Source organism: Rana temporaria, chromosome 3 (assembly GCF_905171775.1).
Source record: "Rana temporaria chromosome 3, aRanTem1.1, whole genome shotgun sequence".
NCBI classification, from domain to species: domain Eukaryota; kingdom Metazoa; phylum Chordata; class Amphibia; order Anura; family Ranidae; genus Rana; species Rana temporaria.
The window spans coordinates 202,531,128-202,557,238 of record NC_053491.1 but is presented as its reverse complement, the minus strand read 5'-3'; the positions used below and the strand labels follow the sequence as shown (position 1 = coordinate 202,557,238).

General features: G+C 42.7%; 1 protein-coding gene across 1 annotated transcript in view; it reads right to left on the bottom strand.

The window, feature by feature from the left end:
* Positions 1-228: 228 nt before the first annotated feature.
* The window catches only part of EPYC (epiphycan), a 63,924-nt gene continuing 38,041 nt past the window's right edge, over positions 229-26,111 (bottom strand). Inside the window, exons 3-7 of the mRNA XM_040344146.1 lie at positions 19,983-20,142; positions 13,942-14,100; positions 8,305-8,507; positions 7,116-7,211; positions 229-1,085 (exon numbers count right to left, since the gene is read on the bottom strand). Of these exons, the coding sequence (XP_040200080.1) occupies positions 915-1,085; positions 7,116-7,211; positions 8,305-8,507; positions 13,942-14,100; positions 19,983-20,142 (789 nt within the window). The 3' untranslated portion in view covers positions 229-914. The remainder of the gene's footprint in view (positions 1,086-7,115; positions 7,212-8,304; positions 8,508-13,941; positions 14,101-19,982; positions 20,143-26,111) is intronic.

The following is a 26,111-nucleotide window of genomic DNA, read 5'->3' as shown; positions in this document are numbered from 1 at the left end:
TTGAGGGAAGGAGAGTGGTGGGACGTCACGTGATAGCACAGCGGCGCTGTGAAATAAGGTATTGTGCTGCATAATTTTTATAAATCAGACACTGTGCAACATAGCTTCATATAACAGAGGGGATTCTAGTAATTAGGCACAGTAAACTTACAATCATTTTTAAGCTTTGCCAAAAACCCTCTAAACAAAAATAATATTTGGCTTCACATTCATCATTATTGACCATTGAAATTTATATTTTAAGGCTCAGCCTCTTTTATTGCTGTTTATGTTTCCCCATCCTGTGGTGAATTTCTTTGTAACAATAAGGAATTTTAAGTTCATACATACGGTAATTAGTATATTCAAAAAATGATGGAAATTGTGATTTGCAAGTAGATATGAAAAATGACCAGCAGATGGCAGCTAAACTACACTGCATTCTTATTGCACATAGAATGGAATATCTACTACACACATACTAAAGTAAAGTCAATTCAATCATTTTAGCAGAAAGTTGCTTATATTAAGACACAGACTTTTTTAGGCTAAAGTAAAACAACAAATAACCTTTATGTACATCTCTAGTTCAGGTGTAACATACTTCACATTTACTGCAAGATGAGACAGGTGAGCCAGGAGCTAGTAGGTAGCAAACAACAACACAACACATCACAAAGACAACATCACAGAATACTCCAGTAAATGCTAATTAATTATGAGAAGGTACTTTATGTACATTTTGTTAATAGTATTTTCCAGGTCTCAGTACATTTAATTGATTTAATTGATTTGGCTTTTTATTCATTAAAAACAAAAGAAAATGTATTGATTAAAGTACCATACAAATGGTACTCATTAGAAACAGCAAAGTGTTATGCATTAAAAAGTCAGGTAAACGATTTAGGCGTCTCTCTGACTTAATTTCTGGTCTTTTAGACCAGTCTGCCAACTGGTATACGAGGTAGACACATGAAAGCCTGCGGTGTTTTACTCAGATTAATGGGATTGCCATCCAGACGAATATCTTCAAGGGATCTTCGAGCATATGTAAAATCTTTCATGTTGCAGAACGTATCTTCATGCATTTCCTGAATGTTGTTGTCCTAAAATAAAAATGATACTCATAAATACTCTAATAAATAACTAATATCACTAAACAAAATCATTTTCTAAAACTCTAGCTATCACAGAGTGTTGTGGCAATTGGACCCCCCCAGCTTTAGTATAGTTTTGGGCTGGGTTCAGACCTATGTGTGCACATTTGCACATGCACGTCATGGTTAGGGTAGCCCATTCATTTCAATGGGCTGCTCCATCTGGAAGAAGCACAGGGAAAGAAGCCCTGGCCTTTTCTATAAACTCAGCCACATGGTGCTGCCGTACCCTGTGGTTTGGCACACGTGAAAACGCGCCATGCCATAGATGCTCATGAGAGGCATTGTGATTAGGAAATATTGGCACCCCCTCACTTCTGCAAAGGTGCATTGCATCTCTCTGTGGGTTGGGAATGTGCACAAATATGCCAGCGTTCCCCAAACACAGAGATATGAACCTAAACATAATCATGCAGCAAGGTTCACTGGGACCTATAGGCAATCCTCAGTCATTCCTCACAAGTGCTCTGAAAAAAATAAATATAACCATTGTTACTTAAGACCAAAGCCTAGGTATGGCTGTTTTTCATAGTTACATTGCTTCAACTTTGATCACCATAAGTATGTATGTCCCATACCTGGTCTAGGCACCACTACTACAGAAATTGCCACTAGCATGTATAAGAGGGAGTATATACATATACACCGCATTTGATGATAGAGGCTTCATGCCGCCATTGTTACATGCCATGCTGTATGAGGGACTCTGTACATACAAGTTAAGTAAGCTTTCCATTGTGGAGCCCAGTTCTGCGATATATTCTAGATCAGGGGTGTCAAACTCAATTTCATTGTGGGCCGCATCAGCATTATGATTGCCCTCAAAAGGGCCGGTTGAATCTGTAAGATTAGATGTCCAGCGCATCCCCTCCCCTTACATTAGATGTCAAGAGCCACCCCAACATCAGTTGAGTCCCCCCACTCTCCCTTACATCACAGTGCACACTCTTTCCATATTCTGCTGCTGGATGCGTTGCTTGAAAAGCAGAAAGTAGGGGTCTGGAGGAGGACCAGAAGAGGGCTGAAGCCCTCCTGCAGCTGCAGAAGACTGGCGAGAGCCACATGAAATGGCCTGGAGGGCCGGATTCGGCCCGCGGGCCTTGTGTTTGACACCTGTGTCCTAGATGGTTCTTTATTATTTATTGGTGCCCTATTTTTTTTCTAGAAGGACATTTTATTAACTCAGCCTACCATATCTTCAATCAATTGGAGGTATATCCACTCACAACAATGTACTACCCCTTTGTTCTGGGTTCTCTTTCTTTCTATGGATTATATGTGGAATATATGACACCTATCTAGTCCCTGTATTTTAAAGCTCCAGTGAGATTACAATTGATCTTTTTCTTGGTGTTTTTTCATCCTTGTCCCCCCCCCTTTCGCCCTTCCCCTTTCTTCTCTCTCTCTTTCTTCATTACCTTCCCCTCTCCTTCACCCCCTCTCTTACTGGTCTATGGTCCCCCTCCCACATTTGTTTCCTATTTACCCTTGCCCCTCTCCCCCTCCCATCTTTCTTGCCCCTCCTCCCCTCTCGCTCTCCTTCCCCTCCTCCCTTTCCCCCTCTACCTTTTTCACATTTCCCACCCCCTGGCTTCCATCCCCCCACACACACTTCCTAACAAACCCACCCTTCCCTCTAATATCCTTTCACACTCTTCCTGGCACAGCAAGTCACATTACTTAATTTCCACTGCACCATTCATTTTTCTTGAACACTATATCCTTATTTGAACATGATATTTCAACATTTAGGCCTTGTACACACAAACAGTCCAAACTGATGAAAATGGACTGAAGGCTGAAGGTCTGATGGACTGATGGTCTGATGTGCCTACACACCATCAGTTAAAAATCCGATCGAGTCCAACGCGGTGACGTAAAACACAACGACGTGCTAAAAAAAACGAAGTTCAATGCTTCCAAGCATGCGTCGATTCTGAGCATGCACAGGTTTTGAACTGATGCTTTTGCGTACTAACCATCGGTTTTGACAGATCGGTCATCAGTCCATGAGTCCGATTTTAAAGCAAGTTTTAAAACTTTGGCCTGAAGGGCAAAAGACTGATGGGCCGTACACATGGTCGGTTTGGACCGATGAAACTGAACTTCAGTCCGTTTTCATCGGTTTGGACTGATCGTGTGTACAGGGCCTGAGACTTCCATATCTGGCAACATACTTGGGTATAAGTTAGCATGGGAAGATTTGGTTTTGTTCCCCACTGACCTGGCAGACTATATGCTATTGGCGCCTCCTGCATTCATCATAGAGGTAATTATATCAGGTTGATGCAGTGTCGGTTCATTCTAAATAATAAAATTATTAACTATATCCTACAGTTATAACGGATACCTCGTTTCTGGATATACTGCAAAGTCTTTGATCCATCCCTCCCCTTTTCACATTAATGGTGGATATGATACTTTATATACTATATGTTAAGTTAAGAAGGTACAGTATATGTAAAATGCTGCAATACCAGCAATGGTTAAATGTCTCATACTGTATATGTTTGTATACAATTGCAGTACATTTTTTAAAGCAGAGTTCCATCCATAAGTGGAACTTCTGCTAATTTGTCTCTTCCCCCCCCTCCGGTGCCACATTTGGCACCTTTTGGGTGGGATGGGGGACAGGTACCCTTTGCCCACTTCTGGGAGACCGGGCCATGGCAAATTATGATCAAATACCACCAAAAGAAATCTCTATTTGTGGGGGAAAAAGGACGCCAATTTTGTTTGGGAGCCACGTCGCACGACCGCACAATTGTCAGTTAAAGCAACTCAGTGCCGAATCGCAAAAAACAGAATGGATACATGTCTCATGTATGTTTGTATAACATTGCAGTACTCTTTAGAGGATCTAAGGCCCTGATGAAGCTGGGTAGCGTGTAAAATGCATTGACCAACATATTGGATCCCAAGGTCAAGACAGAAATTTATGTGGCTGCCTTCCTTAAATATGTTTTTAATGCTTGTTTTTTAATCTATATGATATAGAGTAAAATTGGTATACTTTTATATCTTTCCTGCGTTGGTGTTTAATATACCCTAGAAGTCCCATTTATATTTTTGGTTTTGCATATTTGTCTTTGGGGATGTTACCTTCTAGGGGTAGATTCAATTTAACACACTCCCCACACTCCAAAGCTTGTGTACATATATATGTATTGGTATAATAACTATATTTAGGCCAGACTGCAGAAAACAATTAGGCTGTACTGCAAGCAAGCAGCGTAGTCATCACAGTGTTAGAAATGTCTCACCTTTTTTTTATTACATATGACAATGGCTGGGAGCAATGTATTTGATGACAATTAGTACTGAACGTTATTGGCTCACAAGGTTTCTAGCAGTGTCAACTGTTTTTTTTCCATGTATCAAACAGATATACCAAATCATTTTATTTCTATAATTAACAGACTAAAAAGAAGCAAATAAAGGTCACAATTTTGTAATTTACCAAAATCCTTAAATTATTGCTTTTTGCTTCCATACAAATGGACACATGATTCCATTTATATAAAAAGTGAAGCATCTGTCTTTAGAATATACGTTTTAAATGGTATGCTAGTGGGGCCCCACAACCAACACAAGGATAACTGGACCAAAACGGATATGGATTGTGTCATTTGCAATAAAATGAGATCATCAAATAAATTCTGTAAGTTTAGATTACCCATTTTTTACTTATTTTTTTGCAGACACTGCTTTTTCTCAAAAAAAGGATATAATATTGTTTGTTCCACACATGCTAACCTTGGGTGTGTTTCATTTTCACATACTGTGTTTATGTGAGCATCAAACTGCAGAACAGTTGTTGACTGTGTTTTAAACTCATGAATGCCATTCTCGTGACAAGTCAAACAAAAGCCTAGGTATGCATTTTCTTAAAAATGTTCCCTCACCCCTCCTTCCCTAACCTGCATAAAAAAAGATCTGTATACTTACCTACTATTAATCAATTCTGATCTAGCCATGTAATCCTGCAGCTCTGGGTAAGGGGCAACAGCTCTGAATTGAGGTAGCTGTGATATAGGCTTCCATAGCCCAACCATTCTCTGCTCCCTCTCCTACAGCAGCCACTCACTGACAGAGGGAGCCAGGGATGTAGGATCACATGACCAATCCAGAGAGGAGTGAAATAGGTAAGTATACAGATCTTTATACAGGTTAGCAGAGTAGGTAGTAGGTAGGGGGATAAAACATTTTTAATCATAATTTTTTTCTGGGTCACAGGAGTGCACATACGTTTGGTCTCCTGTGACCCAGATAAGCCGACAGCGAGCTAAAGCCCACTGTTGGGTGATGTCACAAAGTCGCTACAGGCTCTGGAAGGATCCTGGTCATATTGTCAGGATCCTCCCAGCTGCCTGATTGACAGTTGGCCCCCTGCTCTCAGCAAACAGCTGAGAGCTGAAGCCAGCTGCTCCTGCCCCCTCTCCAGCCCAGCACTCCAGTGAGCGTTGGAGTGCTGGGAGAGAGCAGTGACTGACAGTCACCACTCTCCTTTCATTCATAGATACAGTAAGGTGAGTGAAAGTTGTCAAAAAAATATTGACTAAAGTCGGCACCAAATGTATGGACTGGAAAGCTGCTATATATTATATTTTGTTCTTGAGTTTAAATAATTGAATTATATTAAAGTGGTTGTAGTCTCAAGGTTTTTTCACCTTAATGTATTCTATGCATTATAGTAAAAACCTTCTGTGTTGTAGCTTACACCCAGACCCCCCCAGACCCGGCAGCGGGACTCAGGAGCAGGAATGCACTGGTGCTCCCATGGGCGCACAAAATGTAGGGGAGGAGCCAAGAGCGCTGGCGAGGCACCCCAGAAGAAGAGGATCAGGGCTACTTGGTGCAAAACCCTTGCACAGAGCAGGTAAGTATAGGCATGTTTGTTATTTTTATCAAAAAAAAATAAACCTTTACAAACACTTTAAGATCGTACGTACAGAGGTCAAATCAGTATATAATGGGCAGAGCCATACTCGGCACCATTACTGTACTAGTAATCACAGATATGTTCACTGGGATACATGCAGAGCCAAAACAAGCTTCCAGAGACATTTTTATTATCATACTGAAATAAACATAAAAAAAAGCTGATTTAGATCCATATACACAACTTTTTTTAACTAGGATTTAGGTGTCAGGATGAGCTCTGGCGTGTTCGCATAGAACACGTGCAGAGCCCGCCAGGAAGTGTGCCAGGAAGTGTGCACGGCGCTGTGCTAATCACAGCCAGGGAGACATTGCCCCGATGCTCGGCTGCAGGGATCGTGTCTCCCTGGCTGTTATTAGCGCAGTGCCATGCACACTTCCTGGCGGGCTCTGCACGTGTTCTATGCGAACACGCCAGAGCTCATCCTTAGTCATAGAAAATGCACTGCTCTGACTGTGAGCAGCATACAATGTGCAAGCAGTTCTTTGCACACCTGAGGCCTCGTACACACGACCGAGTTTCTCAGCAAAAAACAGCAAGAAACTTGCTGTTTTTTTTTTTTGCAGAGGAAACCAAAAACAGAGCATGTCTTCTTTTTCCTTGATGGGAATGGAGAAATTTGGCTCGCCGAGATCCTCAACAGCCTAACAAGGAACTCGACGAGCAAAACTATGTGTTTCGCCCGTCGAGTTTCTCGGTTGTGTGTACGAGGCTTGACAGTCCTGCTGTACTGGGCCATGACCAGTGTTGGCTAGGTAGAGACCCTGTCCTGCTGCAGTATGAGCTTCAATTAAACCTAGAACTGTTCAAACCCGATCCATGGATTTTAGAAGTCATTTGTGCCTGCATTCAATATTTCTGTTCCTAAAATAGTACTAAACAATCTCTTTTGGGATCTGTGTAGCACAGGGGAAATGTTTCTGCAGGTCCATCATAGTGCTAAAAAAGCTAAATACAAAAATAACGAAATATAACAAGCCTAGCCCTCATATACCACACATTCTTTCCAAGGCATTCACAGATGATGAATGATTTACCTGAAGGTGAAGTGCCTGTAAGCTGTCTGGAAGTGGTATTGGAATGTGGTCCAGGTTGTTGTTATTCAAGTACAAAAGACGAAGATCGTTCAAGTCCTGAAAAAAAAAATCAATTCATTTTTAAAGCAAAAATTAACATTCATATATTTGTTTATGCACAGTAAGTAAAAAAAAGAAATACTTTTTTTAACTGTATAATTTTATTCAGTCCAAAGAGCAAACATTATGTTTACAGTGACTGGGGGTTGATTTGCTAAGGTAATAAAGACTGCTCACTTAAGGGTTAAGTGTTTTGACACCCCCCTCTGAAACCTACTTTTAATCACAATCTCAGGGATCCTTCACTGTGGGCTTGCTCCTCAAATTATGTATAAGCTCCATATTTAATAATTTCAAAACTTACAAAGGGTGGTGGTATCAACCTCTTTCTTACATGGAAGTGCTGTGTGTTGGCAAGGAGCATTGATATGATAGAGCATTAAGTGAATTTCCACTAAAAGAAAATCAGTTGAAAATCATTACATTCAATAGTGCAAGGCAATAAAGATGATAAAAAGGTGCGGCATTTCAACCTCCATGATTAAGCCATGAGGCAGGGAGAAACATGTTGGGGGTGTGACCTGGATAAATCGAGCTGATGCTACTTTTCCCTGCTAATTACAGGGGCTTGGTGAGGTGTGTGGCAGGTTTATCTCTTTTCCTATTTCTGCAGGGTTTAAAATAAAACAAATATATGTTTTATGATGCATTTTATTTTTTTTATGTTGAGAAAGATATGCAAGTCCAATATTGTTGCCCTCTTTTAGGAAGATGCATGATGGAATTAAACAGATCAGTCACAGCTAAAACCTGTGCACACTTTCCGTTGCCATATGTTAACACACATTCGGCTGTGCATTAACCTGCATTGGGTTAAAGTGAACCCATTTATTAAGAATGCACAACAACATTGGACCTGCACCACCTTTGCCATAAAATGAGGTGTCCTGCAATACAGGTGCATTGGGTGTGTGCTGGTTTAGTGCTTTAAGGTGCCATTTTAAATTCAAAAATGGTATGAGCACTGTGGTAATGTGCGTTAAACGTGCATTACCACAACACATAGATCTAAATAGACCCTCATGTTTTAGTTGGCTCTAGGTTACTTGGTTTCAGCTATACTTGCAAGTTAAGGGGTTTATATACATACTTTGAATGCCTCCTGCTTTATTCCTTTGCGTCCCAGTCTGTTTTTGCTGACATCTAGGAAGCTCACAGAGTGTGGCAACTCTGGAAGTTGTCTTATGTTGTTATCTAGAAGGATGAGCTCATCAAGCTGAGACAAGCTTCTAAAAGCATCTTCATCAATATCTGATATAATGTTTGATGTCAAATCAATCTTCTGTAATTTGCCTGAAATAAAAAAAAATATATAAAATTGATTTCAGGCCTAAAGTGATGTAACAGACATTTGAATCATCTTAATAGCAGTAGTTGATTCAGAAGTCTTATTTCCCAACCCAGTATATTATCTAATTATATACAACTGACTGCATTCCCCAACAATATACATTTTTTCTAGTTATGGGCTTATTGAAATCATTTTTATTTAAAAGTGAATACTGGTATTTGCATATATAATTTTGCTGGACTTAACAGTCTAGCAGATTCAATGGAACATAATTCAGCACCATTGCATTTACCTCATGATACATAGGGGTTGATTTACTAAAGGCAAATCCACGTTGCACTACACGTGCACTGCAAGTGCACTTGGAAGTGCAGTCGCTGTAGATCTGAGGGGAAGACCTGAAATGAGCGGAAGCTCTGCTGATTTTATCATCCAATCATGTGCAAGCTAAAAAAAGCTGTTTTTTTAATCTTCCTTGCATGTCCCCCTCAGATCTACAGCGACTGCACTTCCAAGTATACTTGCAATGCACGTGTAGTGCAAAGTGGATTTGCCTTTAGTAAATAACCCACATAGAGTCCTTAAAGCGGAGTTCCACCCTCTTTTTTAACTTTAAAGCTTTGTATAGCATACTGCCCCCTTAAACATATTTGGCATGTGTTTTTTTTTTATTTTAAAAACTCACTTTGTTATCGCCGTGAGTTTCTTTCTCCCGCCGCGGCGCAGCGCTGCTATACCTCTTGGGACATGTTTGTGATCAATCCCAGGAGGCAGGGCTGAAGGATCGCCGCTGTTTCAGCTCGAGCGAGCGGGCTGGAGGGGGCGGGCTGGAGGGCTGGAGGGCGGGCGGAGGCGGAGAGATGTTTAACAGTCCCGCCCACCGCCAAGGTAAGCATTGCGGTTGTCTTTGAAACATGCGGTCCCACCCCCTGTCACTCTCAGGATCCCAGCAATAATCTGGCCGCTGGACGAATGTGGGCGGGGTATCAGGAGGGGGGGGGGGACCGTGCGGCAGTGTGGGCTCCTCAATGCCGGCTGGCTGGGATGAAGATGACAGCAGCCGGGGGTGTGTGTCCAGCCTGTCATCAGTGTTAGCATTGATCAAACCATGTGTGTGCTGCCTGCTAGAGATACGCCTATATACAGCCCCACCCCTGTCATCTCCATCCTCCCTGCCATCCACCCCTGTCATCTCCATCCTCCCCGCCACCCACCCCTGTCATCTCCATCCTCCCTGTCATCCACCCCTGTCATCTCCATCTGTCATCTCCATCCTCCCCGTCACCCACCCCTGTCATCTCCATCTGTCATCTCCATCCTCCCCGTCACCCACCCCTGTCATCTCCATCCTCCCTGTCATCTCCATCTGTCATCTCCATCCTCCCCGTCACCCACCCCTGTCATCTCCATCCTCCCCGTCACCCACCCCTGTCATCTCCATCTGTCATCTCCATCCTCCCCGTCACCCACCCCTGTCATCTCCATCCACCCTGTCATCTCCATCCTCCCCGTCACCCACCCCTGTCATCTCCATCCTCCCTGCCATCCACCCCTGTCATCTCCATCCTCCCCGCCACCCACCCCTGTCATCTCCATCCTCCCTGTCATCCACCCCTGTCATCTCCATCTGTCATCTCCATCCTCCCCGTCACCCACCCCTGTCATCTCCATCTGTCATCTCCATCCTCCCCGTCACCCACCCCTGTCATCTCCATCCTCCCTGTCATCTCCATCTGTCATCTCCATCCTCCCCGTCACCCACCCCTGTCATCTCCATCCTCCCCGTCACCCACCCCTGTCATCTCCATCCTCCCCGTCACCCACCCCTGTCATCTCCATCCTCCCCGTCACCCACCCCTGTCATCTCCATCCTCCCTGTCATCTCCATCTGTCATCTCCATCCTCCCCGTCACCCACCCCTGCCATCTCCATCCTCCCCGTCTCCCACCCCTGTCATCTCCATCCTCCCCGTCACCCACCCCTGTCATCTCCATCCTCCCCGTCACCCACCCCTGTCATCTCCATCCTCCCCGTCACCCACCCCTGTCACTTCCTCTGACACTCCAGTTGCTATTGAAACCTGATCTGAAACCATTACATTGCTTGTACAGCACTGAGCATGTGCGAGGCTGAAATCCAGGAAGTCATACAGTCTGGCTTCATGATGCCCACACTTAAGATGGCCCCAGTCAATTTCTGTTTTATAAAGTGTCTAAATGCTGTAACATCCTAACAAAATGGACCTTAATTTACAGACTAACTGTAGTAGAATACATTAATCTTGTGTATTACAGGGGTATTTATATTTAAAAAGTTTTTATATTTAAAATTGTGGCTGGAACTCCGCTTTAAGAAGCATTCTGGAAAATGAAAGCCTTCTCCACATACTTTGCAATGTGAAGGTAAATGCTTATTTTGTCTAGGAAGATCAAATAAAAACCATTATAATTATCTTGCTCCTCATTTCCCTGGCAGCCAGCACTTTCTGACCCTCTGGTGATGAGGGCTGGACCTTGGTGTCCTTGGGCCATATTCCCGTAGATTTCGGGCGGGCGTCGCGTAAGCTATTTATACTCCGCTGCCCCAACCTACAGGAGCAAGTGCTGTATTCCCCAAACACTTGCTCAGTAGTTTGGGGCGGCGTAGTGTAATTGGCCCGGTGTATCCCCGCGTAACTCCAAGGGGGCGGCTTGTATTTAAATTAAGCGCGCCCCGTTTCGAGCGAACTGCGCATGCGCCGGGCTAAAAATAGCCCAGTGTGCATGCTCCAGTTCTCGGCGGAAAACGCCAATGACGCCGACATGTGCGTCATTGACGTAAAGTCGTATTCAAGAACGACTTAGTAAAACGACGTACCCGACGGGAAAAGACGACGCGGACCCGACGCCATACTTAACATGGCATACATGGGACTGGCGTAAGGTTACCCCTCATATAGCAGGGGTAACCTTACGCTTACGCAAACGACATTAGCGACGGTTACGCGACACAATTTTGTTCGGGAATCGGAGTATCAGGCTAATTTGCATAAACAAATGAGACCTGAACGTAAACGCCACCTAGCGGCCGGCGGCGAATTACATTTAGGATCCGACATTGTAAGTGACTTACACTAGTCGAATCCTAGCCTAAATCCGGCGTATATTGTTTTGTGAATACAAAATAATGATACGCCGGCGGGAAATTCGAATTACGCCGGTGTATCAGTAGATACACCGGCGTAACTTGTTTAAGAATATGGCCCCTTATCTACATTAACACTGCAGGACCACTTAATTGTATGAGATAACTTTGAAGAGTTGCGACAGGTCCAGCAACAAAGAGAAGTGGTTTCAGTTGGCCAGTCGTTCAGAGAGGAGGGAGGCCCGAAGGAGCAAGGACTAAGGTAACTACTTCACCTTATTCCTAACCTTCTAGACAAAAAAAGCATTTGACCCTTGCAGTGCAGGGGGACCCACTACACTGTAACATTTTACACTCACCCAGAGTTCACCTTTAAACTGAACTCCAGTCAAACAACTTAATAATAAAATACGCTGATTGGCCACTTTCTTCAGTACACCTTGCTAGTACCAGGTTTGACCCCCTTTTGCTTTCAGAACTGTCTTACGGTCTTGTAAAGTCAGACGTTTTTTTATATCTTAATGCATTCTATGCATTAAGATTAAAAGCCTTTTGTGTGCAGAAACCCCTTTAGCCACCCCTAATACTTACCTGAGCCCATCTCAATCCAGTGATGTTGCACAAAACACTCAACTGCCGTGAATCTCCCTCCTCATTGTTTGAGAAATGCTATTGGCTCCCGCTGCTGTCAATCAAAGTCAGCGAGCCAATGAGGAGAGAGAGGGGTGGGGCAGGCCAGGCCACGGCTCCGTGTCTGAATGGACACACACAGCGCTACGGCTTAGGTGCCCCCATAGAAAGCTGCTTGCTGTGGGGGCACTCAACAGGAGGGAAGGGCCAGGAGACCCAAAGAGGGAGCTGAGAAGAAAAATCATTAATCAGAGCAGGTAAGTATAACATGTTTGTTATTTTTAACACAGAAAAATTTTACTTTTGTATCACTTTAATTCTTTGTGACATAGATTCAACAAGGTATTGGAAACATTCCTCAGAGATTTTGGTCAATTTTTACATGATAGCTTCACGCAGTTGCTGCAGATTTGTCGGCTGCACATCTACGATGCAAATCTCCCATTCCACCACATACCTAAGGTCCTCTATTGGATTGGGATCTGGTGACTGTGAAGGCCATTGGAGTACAGTGAACTTATTGTCAAGAAACCAGTTTTAGATGATTTGAGCTTTGTGACATGATGCATTATCCTGCTGGAAGTAGCCATCAGAAGATGGGTACACTGTAGTAATAAAGGGATGGACATGGTCAGCAACAATACTCAGGTAGGCCGTGGCATTTAAGCAATGCTAAGTTGGTATTGGCATTACACCACCAGCAGCCTGAACCGTTGATACAAGGCAGGATGGACCCATGCTTTCATGTTGTTTACACCAAATTCTGACCCTACCATCTGAATGTCGCAGCTGAAATTGAAACTCATCAAACCAGGCAAAATTTTTCTAATCTTCTAGTGTTCAATTTTGGTGAGCCTGTGCAAATTGTAGTCTCAGTTTCCATGGATATATTTGCTGCGGTATGTTCCTGATGCTCATTTGAACCGGGAAGCTTCTTGAATAAGACTTGAAACATCTTCAGCAATGCAGACACTTGCATTTAAAGGCAACTCAACACTTCTAGCTACTGTACACCATGATCTGGATAAATGAGAACCTTCACAGACAATCAAACATACTATACTGTAGGCCATGATCAGATGTAAATAATAGAAATGAATGCAGTCTAATCATAAATCTAATAGAACTGATAGCTATAAGAGGACACTATATTAAGATTAATGCCGCGTACACACCATCACTTTATGTGATGGAAAAAAACAATGTTTTTAAAAACGTCAATTTCAATGACCGTGTGTGGGGGAAAACGTAGTTTTATGTCTTGTGAAAAACGACAAAAAAATTGAAGCATGCTTAAATTTTTTGTGTCGTTTTTCAAAACGTCGTTTTTTGTGTCACAAAAATTGACCGTGTGTAGCAAAAACAACGTTTAAAACAACGTTTTTAAACCCGCGCATGCCCAGAAGCTAGTTATGAAGCGAGCTTCAATGGAAAAAAGTGGTGAACGTAACCTCGCTTTGCTAGAGCATTGTGAAAAAACGATGGTGTGTAGGCAACATCGTTTTTGAAAATTGAAGTTTCAAAAACTTGTTTTTTACTTCACAGAAAATGTCGTTTTTTTCCATCACGTTAAGTGATGGCGTGTACGCGGCATAAGACTATGTATATCTTGGTCATAAAAAATATTATAAAACTACTGGTATATTTGATGGAGAAAACAGTGGTTTTAAAAATAATACATACTTAGATATGAGAAATCATTTTTGTTTATCTTGCTTATCCTGTTAAACCGTAGGTAAACATGTGTAGTGTCCTTGGGAAGGGGGGGTACTGCATCAAGGTTGTGATCATCACAATAGACTGTGGTACGAATGCATCCACACAGGATACAGGTAGAGACACCTACAAAACAAACAGTAACGTAAAATAGAGGCATTACTTATGAAGATAACATTTTAACAAAAGAGTTAAAATTGCAACATTAGAGACAAAATTTGTAAATTCAGTATTAAAATTGAATTACTGCAATCCACAACGTGCTGAAGCCAAAAGTAGAGCATATGTAGAATAATGTGATTATCCACTTGGGGCCTTGAATATATCAGTTTGTGAAAATAATAAATGCAGTGCTGAGTTCCTTGAAATGTTGTAATTTTGCATTTTTCTGTATGGACAGTGTGTGTGTACTGGATGGTGTATAGTGGATGGTGTAAAGCATGGATGTGCAACATGTGGTCCTCCAGCTGTTATGGAACTACAAGTCCCATGAGGCATTGCAAGGCTGACAGTTCTAAGCATGACTCACAAAAGCAGAGGCATAATGGGACTTGTAGTTCAGCAATGCCTGGAGGGCCACAAGTTGAGCACATGTGATGTATAGTGTGGTGCACTGTGAGTATTTTAGATGCATTGTAAAATGTGATGATTGCATTGATGAGCAATTTGAGGTCTGCTGTTCTGGGCAATATCATCTAGAGCCCAGGTTGGAGATGTCAAACTGTACCCCGACCCCAAAATGTATGATAAATATGTGTCAGCAAAAATCGCGTAGAGCGGACTGCGCAGGCGCCGTAAATTGCAGAGCGTCACTCGTGTATCTTCGGAAGCCGTGACGCGCTATCGAAGGCTGTCAATCAACTTGCTTGTCTTGAAGGGAACGCCTATACCAGGAAGTAATCCCCGCTCGGAGGCATAGAAGAATTACTGCTAAAACGATAAGTACCAAAAAAAAAAAAAAAAGATCAGCATACTGCAGATGTCAGCAGTATGCTGGATCTAACTGCAGAAAGTTGATTTTTGGGTGAACTCCCGCTTTAAAGGCAGAGACAGCCAAGTAACTAGTATTTTTAGAAGGAGGCCTGCAATGGTCGCCCTAATATCCTCTTGTAATGGGTGTTTTTGGACTTCCAGTAGAGCTGTAGTGCCAGGGGTTGAAAGGGTTCAGGTGTGTATATCGCTGTAACACTTATTAAGCCAAGAGCCAAAGTCACTTATATTTCTACATTTATCGCCTATGCTAAGCTGATATTAAGGGAAGGCATTTACTAATTGATACGGAACATAAGCTGTACAACTGTTGTCAGAATAATAGCCTCAGCATTATATTTTGCTGCATTTAAGGAATACATAAAACTGTAATCAGCTAATAACAGTTATGCAGTATTTTATTTGAATAATAAAAACACTTTTTTTAACCTACTGGCAGATCCACTGCTCCAGTCAATGTATACACGTCTCCAACTTTGATGTTACTTAGTAAAAGTACCAGCCTGAAATTGTTTTAGATATTGTAACTTAACTGTCAGTGAGGCATTAACCTTGTATATAGGTGTCACATCAGTTATAATGTCATGCTGTCAAAAGCACTTAGGAGTATCATGTTACTATAGTCATGTTCACAATCATTTTATCCAAATTATGTTTCTAGCTGTTCCATGTTGCCTTATGAGAAAGTCTTGTCAGAAATGCTGTGTTGACAATGCTACCATGCTGCAGGGTTAATGCTTCAAAGATTTCCAACCTCCAACAACTAAAGCCAGACCAGATACTAACTAAATTTCCATTTCGAAGGCTTGGTTCACACTAGTGCAATTTCAGATGCAACTCGAATCACACAGAATTGCACGACAGTGAGAATCATGTTGGTTTCAACAGTGGCCATTCACATCAGTGTTACCCCGAGCGATTTTGGAATTTCAGTGCGATTTTGGCAGCACAGAATATACAAACCTTATCAAAGTTGAAACAAAGTTGCATCCAAGAAGTGTTATGTAATCGCACTGAAAGTCAGATTAAAATCGTATCGCAGCAGTGTGAGTCTAGCTTGAAGGTATCTTTAGAAACTGGATGATTGTCATCCAATATGGTTGAATATAGATGAGTCACAGAATAATGCCTTGTCTTTAAATTCCCCGTGACCTCCTGATCTCTTTAGACACTCCTGGGCTGATCTTAGGGGAAAGAATATTTGAGACTGTTTTTATTTTCTCTGCCAAGGTTGGTGGCAGAGATATCTTCTAAGTGCACAAACACGCACATTGCGCTGGTGTGATTTTTGGGCATAGATGTGCAATCAATGTTCTGCAAAATCATGTTAACACATCCACCAAATGGAATCAACACTCCATGTGGCTCATCATAATTTTTTTTTTGAAACAGTGACCATTCACTCCCATCAAGAATCTGCCCAATGACATGTGTTGCTCAAAAGAGTGCTTAACTGCAGATTGTACATAATGGTGGGCACTGTGGTGTGGGGTCCTCTATTGCTTCAGGCCTGTAAGGATTGTGGCCAGAACAAGCCAGCAACTTTCCAGCACCCATAGATGCAACTAGAAGTATTCGATAGGTCTTGGAGCAATGTGTTCATTAGAGAAAAAAATATTGCACCTTTCAACCTCCATTTCAGCTCTGCTGATTTCTAAACCTATTCATCCTGCCAAACCTTACTTTGCATGCCTTTTCACCAATTCTCATTATTTCTGCACCTCTCTTCCATTAACCCTCCTGGCGGTATTCCCGAGTCTGACTCGGGGTTAGATTTCTGTGCTGCGATCGGTAACCCCGAGTCAGACTCGGGCTTGCCTCGCAGCATCCACAGACAGTGTTTACTTACCTTGTCCCTGGATCCAGCGATGCCACCGCGCTGTGTGAGCGAGCAGGACCTCGCTCGATTCACACAGCCGATCTCCGTTCCCTGTGACGTTACGACGCACAGGAGCGGAGAACGGCACCAAATTCAAAAACGTAAACAAACACAATACACACAGTATACTGTAATCTTATAGATTACAGTACTGTATGTAAAAAATACACACACCCCTTGTCCCTAGTGGTCTGCCCAGTGTCCTGCATGTACTTTTATATAATAAAAACTGTTCTTTCTCCCTGCAAACTGTAGATTGTCCATAGCAACCAAAAGTGTCACTTTATGTCAAAAATGGTTTTAGATCAGCTAGAAAACAGCGATAATAAATTATATACTTTTGCAGAATTGTGCGATAGCGATTTGTGGGGAAATCCGTCATAAAAAAATAAAAGTAATGACAGCGACAATTCTGCAACTAAGCAAATTTCAGTGATTTTGAGTTGATTACATTATTGAATAATGTTTATTATAATTATATTATTATTTGTTATAATTATTTATAATTATTTATTATATTATAATTTATAATTTTGTTTTTAAAAAAAATGTCATACCGGGATGCCTACTAGACTCTTGTTTGGTCAGATTTAAGTGAGTTATTCCTAAGAATTACAGGCCTACAGTATAAAACGCCCAATTTCCTTGCAAATAATGGTACCGCTTTCAGCATCTTTTTTCTGAAAGAATCATACCGCCAGGAAGGTTAACATTTGCCCATTTTTGAACCCCTCTTGCCCCTGCATGCTTTCCTTTCAACCTTGCACACTACTCCATTACTGCATTCGCTCTACTCCTCGGTGTCATGTTAAAAATAACATTATGTACACATTTTTGCATCAGTATATTGCACCATCTTCTCTGTATTTCAGTTCTCCTCTATCTTGCCTTCATCTGCACTCCAATTCATTAACCCCTGTGCTACATGAGGGACAATCTACTATATCTACTGCCCATACATTACATGATGTCATAGTGGTGGGGCATATATTAAAAAACCTGAACTGAGAACAAGTACTCATAGCGTATAGGTAAGGAAAGTTTTGGCATCTCAGGAGGCCTGGGCACCAGACAGTCATCTGAACAATTCTAATAATAATTTCCCCATGATTACCACAGCTATATAGATATGATCATATACACCCTAGCTTTTCTAATGGATGCCTTATGCTCATTTGTATTGTGTGATAATGTAAAATGCAAAATAGATGCTACTGATTTACTAAACATATTTGTTTTGGCAATGTGAAAATGGGCTATAATGCTGAAGGGTTGATCCAGCCATAAATACACCAGTACACATGTCTGATATATCAGGCTGGTAACTTCAGGGGTTGAATTTTTGGCAAGCTGGTGACACTGTGATTTGTATATTTGCAGTATGAGGACCATACTAGCCAGTGCAAACAAGGTGATCTTAGCTCAATCACTCAAATTCAGAAATGGTAACTAGTGCAGAATCCATACGTCCCAACATTTTGAGATAGGAATGAGGGACACCTACTTGCAAACATATGTAGGCATAGGACATGCTCCCCTGACACACCCCTTAAACGAGAATTAACCCCAAAAAGTTAATTAACCACTTGCCTACCAGCCGCCGCAGTTTTACAGCGGCAGGTTGGCTCTGCTGGGTGAGATCATGTAATATTACCTCTTCTCGCCGAGCAGCCAATAGGGGCGCGCAAGCGCCCCCCGCTCACCCCTGAGGCCGACGCGCGTGCCCGACGGGCGCTATCACCGACTGCACCCGCGATCGCTCGTTAGAGAGCGAGAATCGGGAGCTATGTGTGTAAACACACAGCTCCCTGTCCTGTCAGAGGGAGAAATGCCTGATCTTCTGTTCATACAATGTATGAACAGCGATCAGTCAGTTCTCCAAGTCAGTCCACCTCCCCCTTCAGTTAGAACATACCCAGGGAACATACTTAACCCCTTCTTCGCCCGCTAGTGTTAACCCCTTCCCTGCCAGTGGCATTTTTATAGTAATCAATGCATTTTTATAGCACTGATCGATATAAAAATGCCAATGGTTCCAAAAATGTGTCAAAAGTGTCCAAAGTGTCCACCATAATGTTGCAGTACCGATAAAAATCACTGATCGCCGCCATTACTAGTAAAAAAATATTAATAAAAATGCCATAAAACTATATAACTAACGCTATAACTTTTGCGCACACCAATCAATAAACGCTTATTGCGATTTTTTTTTACGAAAAATATGTAGAAGAATACGTATCGGCCTAAACTGAGGAAAAAAATATTTTTTATATATATTTTTGGGGGATATTTATTACAGCAAAAAGTAAAAAATATATATAGATTTTTTTAAATTGTCGCTCTATTTTTGTTTTTTAGCGCAAAAACTAAAAACCGCAGATGTGATCAAATACCACCAAAAGAAAGCTCTATCTGTGGGAAAAAAAGGACGCCAATTTTGTTTGGGAGCCACGTCGCAAGACCGCGCAATTGTCAGTTAAACCGATGCAGTGCCGAATCGCAAAAAGTGGCCTGGTCTTTGACCAGCAATATGGTCCGGGGCTGAAGTGGTTAAACCCACATTACCATTACCATTACCACTCCTATTCCTTTTATATTTATATCCTTTTATATTGGCTTTTAAGATTTACAAATGCAGCCATTTAGAATTTAGATGAAAGGTTTAGCAAGTGTATTTTATATACAATATATATTAGACCAAAAATTAGGGACAAGTGAGGGGCAATGAGGGACAGAAGGACATTGCTCCAAATCAGGGACAGTTGGGAGCTTTGAGAATCTAGAAACAGGAAAACGTCCCACATGCATATCCTTATACTATGCAAATTTTATGACAATTTTTCTCCTGACTGATGTTTTTTTCAAAATACCTATAAACATATTTCTTCAGCACTTTACATTTGCAGTTGCAGGTACAAATGATAATTGGATTTTAAATAAAAATGATATATGAAAAAAAGGTTAAATCAGAATAAATATAACATGACGTAATTTTAAAATAATATACATAATTTTGACAAATTAAATTAAACCTAGACAGGATAGAATGCATGCCTTAGGTTGCAGAGTCTGCTAACTAACAATGTTAAATGTAATCAGACAAGTTTCGCTGCTGCAACTGAACACTAGTGGCACAAACCTCCACTTGCTTCCGGGACTCCAGGAGACAAGGGTCCCTGTGGTGAAGATCCATCAATTAATTTCGGTGTGGATTCTTCTTCTTCTTCAATTTCTTCTTGAACTGGCTCAGGAGAAAGAATTGGTCTATTCACAACAGGCAATACTGTTCCAATTTCTATCTGTAGGGGAGAAATCACAAATTAATTAATCAGAAAATAAGAACTATAAACCCTTCTATTGCAGCGGAATAGTTTGTAACAAAAACTACAGTTCAACACCAGGTGTCACTATACCACACATTTGTTTTTACGTTCTTGCATAAACGTATATGTTACAAAAGAGATCATTTAGCAGCAGTAGCATATTTTAAGATTTAGAGACTTGCTGCAGTCAGTGGGGATTAGGAAAAATTGAATAAGAAAACACGTTTAAAAGTTTGAATAAGAGCACTGTATAGTATATACACTTCTATCAACTTTTCACATTGACATACTATTTTTATTTTGATTGTGGAAAGCTTATATTAGGAGATTGTTGATTAGCTGCTGTTATTAAGGCCCCTTTCACACTGAGGAGTTTTTCAGGCGGTGTAGCACTAAAAATAGTGCCTAAATACTGCCTGAAAAACTCCTGCCCCAGCATTCTTAATGTGAAAGCCAGAGAGAAAAAAAATCTCCTGTAAGCAGCATCTTTGGAGCCGTGAGAGGAGCAGTCAGGGCCGGCCTTAGGTGTTCAGGCGCCCTGTGCAAGCTAATCCTGTGGCGCCCCCCATCTTCACCCCTCGCCCCCTGGTCACCTAAACTGACTTACCTTTTCGGTGGACGGTGCAGCTTTGCATTTAAAAATGGCGCCGCCCGGCGCTTAGACGCACTGTGCATGCGCCGTCTGCCCGAGAATAGTCAAGCGTTTTCTGGATTTCCCATGCAGTGGCGGCGCATGTGCAGTGTGCCTTTTGGGGCCGTCAGCAGCCATTTTTTTCAGGTGCCGCAACCGATGCATTGCTCTTCACCCAGTCCCAGGGCAGGGGGACCTGGCAGCGCGCAGGGAGACCTGGCAGCGCCTGCTGCTGTGGCTCATAGGTGTCGGACTCCTGTGATGATCATGTGAGTAACTGACTGCGACTCACATTCTGCAAGCTGTAATGGCCGCACGGCGCCCCTGTTGCCCATGGTGCCCTGTGCGGCCGCACAGCTCGCACACCCCAAAGGCCGGCCCTGGGAGCAGTGTGTATACCGCTCCTTCACCGCTCCTTCCCATTTAAAACAATGGTTAACCGCGGTAATACCGCCCGCAATGCGCCTCTGCAGTATTAACCCTTTTTCGCCCGCTAGCGGAGGTTAATACCGCACCGCTAGCGGCTGAATCCCGTGGCAATTCCGACGGTATAGCGCCGTTATTTTTAGCGCCGCTATACCGCCACCGCACCTCCACTGCCCCACGTGAAAGGGGCCTTAGTCTCCATCTGCTTATGTTTATACAATTACATTTATGTTCAGTATGGGCACTACGCTAAAGTTAGTGGGGAATGGGAGAGTTATTTTGCTCCCATTCACAATTTGCTAAATTCTGGGCTGCTATCATCCCTGAACTGTCCTGTAGGTCAGTCTGCGCTCCAGGGGTGCTGATTCCACCCCTGGGCGACAGGTGGCACTAGAGGGGTTCTGGCAGAGCCACGTTTCCTCAGCAGCCAATTAGAGGAGTTTTTCCTCGCGGGGCATGCTGGGGGAGAGTATATCTGTGGCAGACGCCATTTTGTGTTGTTCTTTGCGGGTTCCAAGTTCCAGGTGCGGCACCCACCTTCAGGGTGTGCGCATCCAACGGACCCCGGCGATGGCCTACCAGGCCGGGGTCACACGCTACGCGGAGCTCCATGTTGCTGAGAGGGGCCCCAGTGACTTACTGGGTTCCCAGCTCTACTGAGGAGATCCCAGGCTGTGTCGATGGGGGGTCGGCTTGAGGAGAACCCGGAGGCAGGTTGTCCAACAGGGCTTGAACGAACCATCAGGGATCTGGTGACCGGGATATTGACAGGTATACTTCAACTGTCACCCGATGACCCTGACTTAATTTACTGGGGGGATTCGCTCAATCCGTTCGGTTCACTTAAAGTACTAGGCCTGTGGCAGAGGTCCCTAGAGCCAGGTCTGTGGCAGAGGCCTGTTCCTCCCAGCAACCTAAAGTGACACTTCGGCTGCCAGGCTTGTGGCTAGAGTGGCGACGAACTGCAACTACTACTACTGTGCTGTTCAGAGCAGGATTGCTCCTTTCATATCCAGGCCTGATACTGCAAAGTTCTCTATTGCTTCATCAACCTTTTCTCCCTACCTCATGTTGATGTTGGCTATGTTGGGCCGAAAATAAAGCATTTGAAAACCTTCTTTGATCGACTGGACATTCGCTCACTACTCTACTCATTAACTACACCCCTATAAAACACTGAGAGGTAACTTAATATGCCGATCCCAACAACGACCAGCGGCTCCTGAGGGGGTAGCGCTACACGTATATGCAACTGTAAAAATAATAGGTATAACCTAATGCAGCCGCAATTCCTGGCAGCTTCAGTGCGCAAATGTCTGACTACTTTCCTTTCTACATTCCTATTTATCAAGACATTCTCTGGACAATTAATTTAATCAGGGCTATACTAAATTATTACCTCTAGTAATACACTATATTGCAAAAAGTATTGGGACGCCTGCCTTTACACACACATAAACTTTACTGGCATCCCAGTCTTTATGAACCTTGCCTTGTGCACTGGTCCACATCATTTGGTGGAGGGGGAATTATGGTGTGGGGTTGTTTTTCAGGGGTTGGGTTTGGCCCCTTAGTTCCAGTGAAGGGAACTCTTAAGGCGTCAGTATACCAAGACATTTTGGATGATTTCCTGCTCCCAACTTTGTGGGAACAGTTTGGGGATGGCCCCTTCCTATTCCAACACCACTGCGCACCAGTGCACAAAGCAAGGTTCGTAAAGACATGGATGAGCGAGTTTGGAGTGGAGGAACTTGACTGCCCTTCAGTCCTGACCTCAAACCGATAGAACACCTTTGGGGTGAATTAAAGCGGAGAATGCGAGCCAGGCCTTCTCGTCTAACATCAGTGCCTGACCTCACAAATGCGCTTCTGGAAGAATCCTATAGACACACTACTAAACCTTTTGGATAGCCTTCTCAGAAGAGTTGAAGCTGTTATAGCTGCAAAGGATTAGCCAACTCAATGCTGAACCTTACAGACTAAGATTGGGATGCCATTAAAGTTCATGTGTGTGTGTAAAGGCAGACGTCTCAATTATTTTGACAATATAGTGCACATGAATAGTGAGTATGGGTAGTATATGGCCAGCAGTTAAGGTTACTGCAGAATGAGATTTCCATATAATACATAATGCTATTGAATATTTGTACATTTGTACTATGTAATACTCAAACTTTCAGGAGTAATCAGGGCTATACTAAATTATTACCTCTAGTAATAATTTAGTATAGCCCTATGCTCCAAATTAAAAAGATGTCACAGGGACATGCAATATGTATTTAGGCTATTTGCAGTTACTGTAGTAACTTTTTAAACCTTATGTTTAAATATAGGATGGGTCCATGTACCAAAGATGATTTGAATTGAAAAGCATTGCATACTGATTTATGTTTAATACAGAAGACATAAAGCAGACCTTCAGTGATTTTTTTACTTTGCATCCATTAAATCTTCTGCCCGTGTTGTTTTAACTTTGGATACAGACCACTTCCTGATTCTTGACTGGTCATTAGCCTAGGCTTATGACATCATTCACAACTCTCTCTCTCTCATGCCTTGTACACACGATCGGAATTTCAGATGAAAAAAGTCAGACGGAATTTTTTCATCTGATTTTCCGACCGTGTGTGGGCCCCATTGGATTTTTTTCCGTCTGAGTTTAGAAATAGAACATGTTTTATTTTTTTTACGATGGAAATTCCGATCGTCTGTGTGGAACTCCGACGGAGAAGAAACCATGCATGCTCAGAATCAAGTCGACGCATGCTCTGAAGCATTGAACTTTGTTTTTCTCGTCTCGTCGTAGTGTTTTACGTCACCGCGTTTTGGACGGTCGGAATTTGGTCTGACAGTGTGTATGCAAGACAGCTTGAACGGAATTCCGACGGAAAATTCCATCGGATTCAGATCCTCAGAGAGTTTTTGGCCATGATTTGCCATGTTGAACCTCCAGTTACCAGTATTAGAGAGTGAGAGCGATAACACCAATTTACACACCTGATCCCCATTTACACCTGAGACCTTGTAACACTAACGAGTCACATGACACCGGGGAGGAAAAATGGATAATTGAGCCAAATTTGGACATTTTCACTTAGGGGTGTACTCACATTTGTTGCGAGCATTAATGGCTTTGGTTTGAGTTATTTTGAGGAGACAGCAAATGTACACTGTTTGGCCTAGTACACACGAGAGGATTTATCCGCGGATACGGTCCAACGGACCTTTTCCGCGGATAAATCCTCTCGAGGATTTCCGCGGATTTGGATCCGATGGAGTGTACTCACCATAGGATCGAAATCCGCGCCGAAATCCAATCGCGATGACGTGTTTCGCGCTGTCGCTGCGATGATGACACGGTGACGTGCGCGACGCGGTCATATAAGGAATTCCACGCATGCAGCGAATCATTACGACGCATGCGGGGGATCCATTCGGACGGATTGATCCGGTGAGTCTGTACAGACCAGCGGATCAATCCGTTGGGATGGATTCAAGCGGATAGATTTGAAAGCATGTCTTCAAATTTTTATCCGCTTGAAATCCATCCCAGGGGAAAAAAATCCGCGGAAACAGATCCGCTGGGTTGTACACACCAGCGGATCTATCCGCTGGAACTGATCTGGAGATCAATTCCAGCGGATAGATCCTCTCGTGTGTACGGGGCCTTATTCAAGCTGTACACTCACTAGTTTACATTGTAGCAACGTGTAATTTCTTTACTAATGTCACATGGAAAGATAGAATAAAATATTTACAAAAATGTGAGGTGTGCACTCACTTTTGACAGAAACTGTATTTTTTACATATACAAATCAAATATAAAATGGTGTAGCACTTATTAATTTATATATATATATATATATATATATATATATATATATATATATATATATATATATATATATATATATATATATATATATATATATATACATATACAGTATATTACATTTTTCAATGATACAACAGAAATCATGCCAAAAAACAAAAATGTCCCGTGTACACTTATTAAACGAAGACCGGAGGAAAGACTGGACAGCCGCACTTCCACGAAATTCTTAAAAAGTTGCTTTTAATGGTAAAAAATGGAAACAGCACTACAAGTCACAGGAGACAGTGGGGTGGACAGCTATCCACCCCACTGTCTGCTGAGTGCACTCACCTAGAGCGGCAGTTTCCCTTTTCTCTACACTTATTAAACATATTCATTTTCAGTGATATACCCAAAAAACATGCAAAACATAAAAAATGTGCACATAAAGTCTCATTAAAAAAAAAAAAACACTTTCCTCCTTTTTTCATACACCTCTGTGCACTTCCACCACCAGATGTGCGCCTTAGGCCTGGGGGGCAAGTCTAGTCAAGTGGCCCATAGAGCGTGGAAAAGTGATGTATCGAGGAAAACAGTCTAAGATTTTTCATGATCACAAGAGTCCGCACAGAGGCTCCCCTTACATCAGAGTCCGCACAGAGGCTCCCCTTACATCAGAGTCCGCACAGAGGCTCCCCTTACATCAGAGTCCGCACATAGGCCCCCCTTACATCAGAGTCCGCACAGAGGCCCCCCTTACATCAGAGTCCGCACAGAGGCCCCCCTTACATCAGAGTCCGCACAGAGGCCCCCCTTACATCAGAGTCCGCACAGAGGCCCCCCTTACATCAGAGTCCGCGCAGTGGCGGCCGGTAGCTGTGCATAGTGTCACCAGCCCGGGGGGAGATTTCCACCCTGCCCCCCCTGCCAGCCCTCCCCTGGATATAACCCACATAATGTATACTGTACATGCAAGGTCAAAAAAGCTTGTGTCTCCTTTAAAGCTAATCTTCTGTTTTTCAATGGGATATGCCCCTTGAAACTCAGCTCCTTCCTCACATACAATCAACAGAA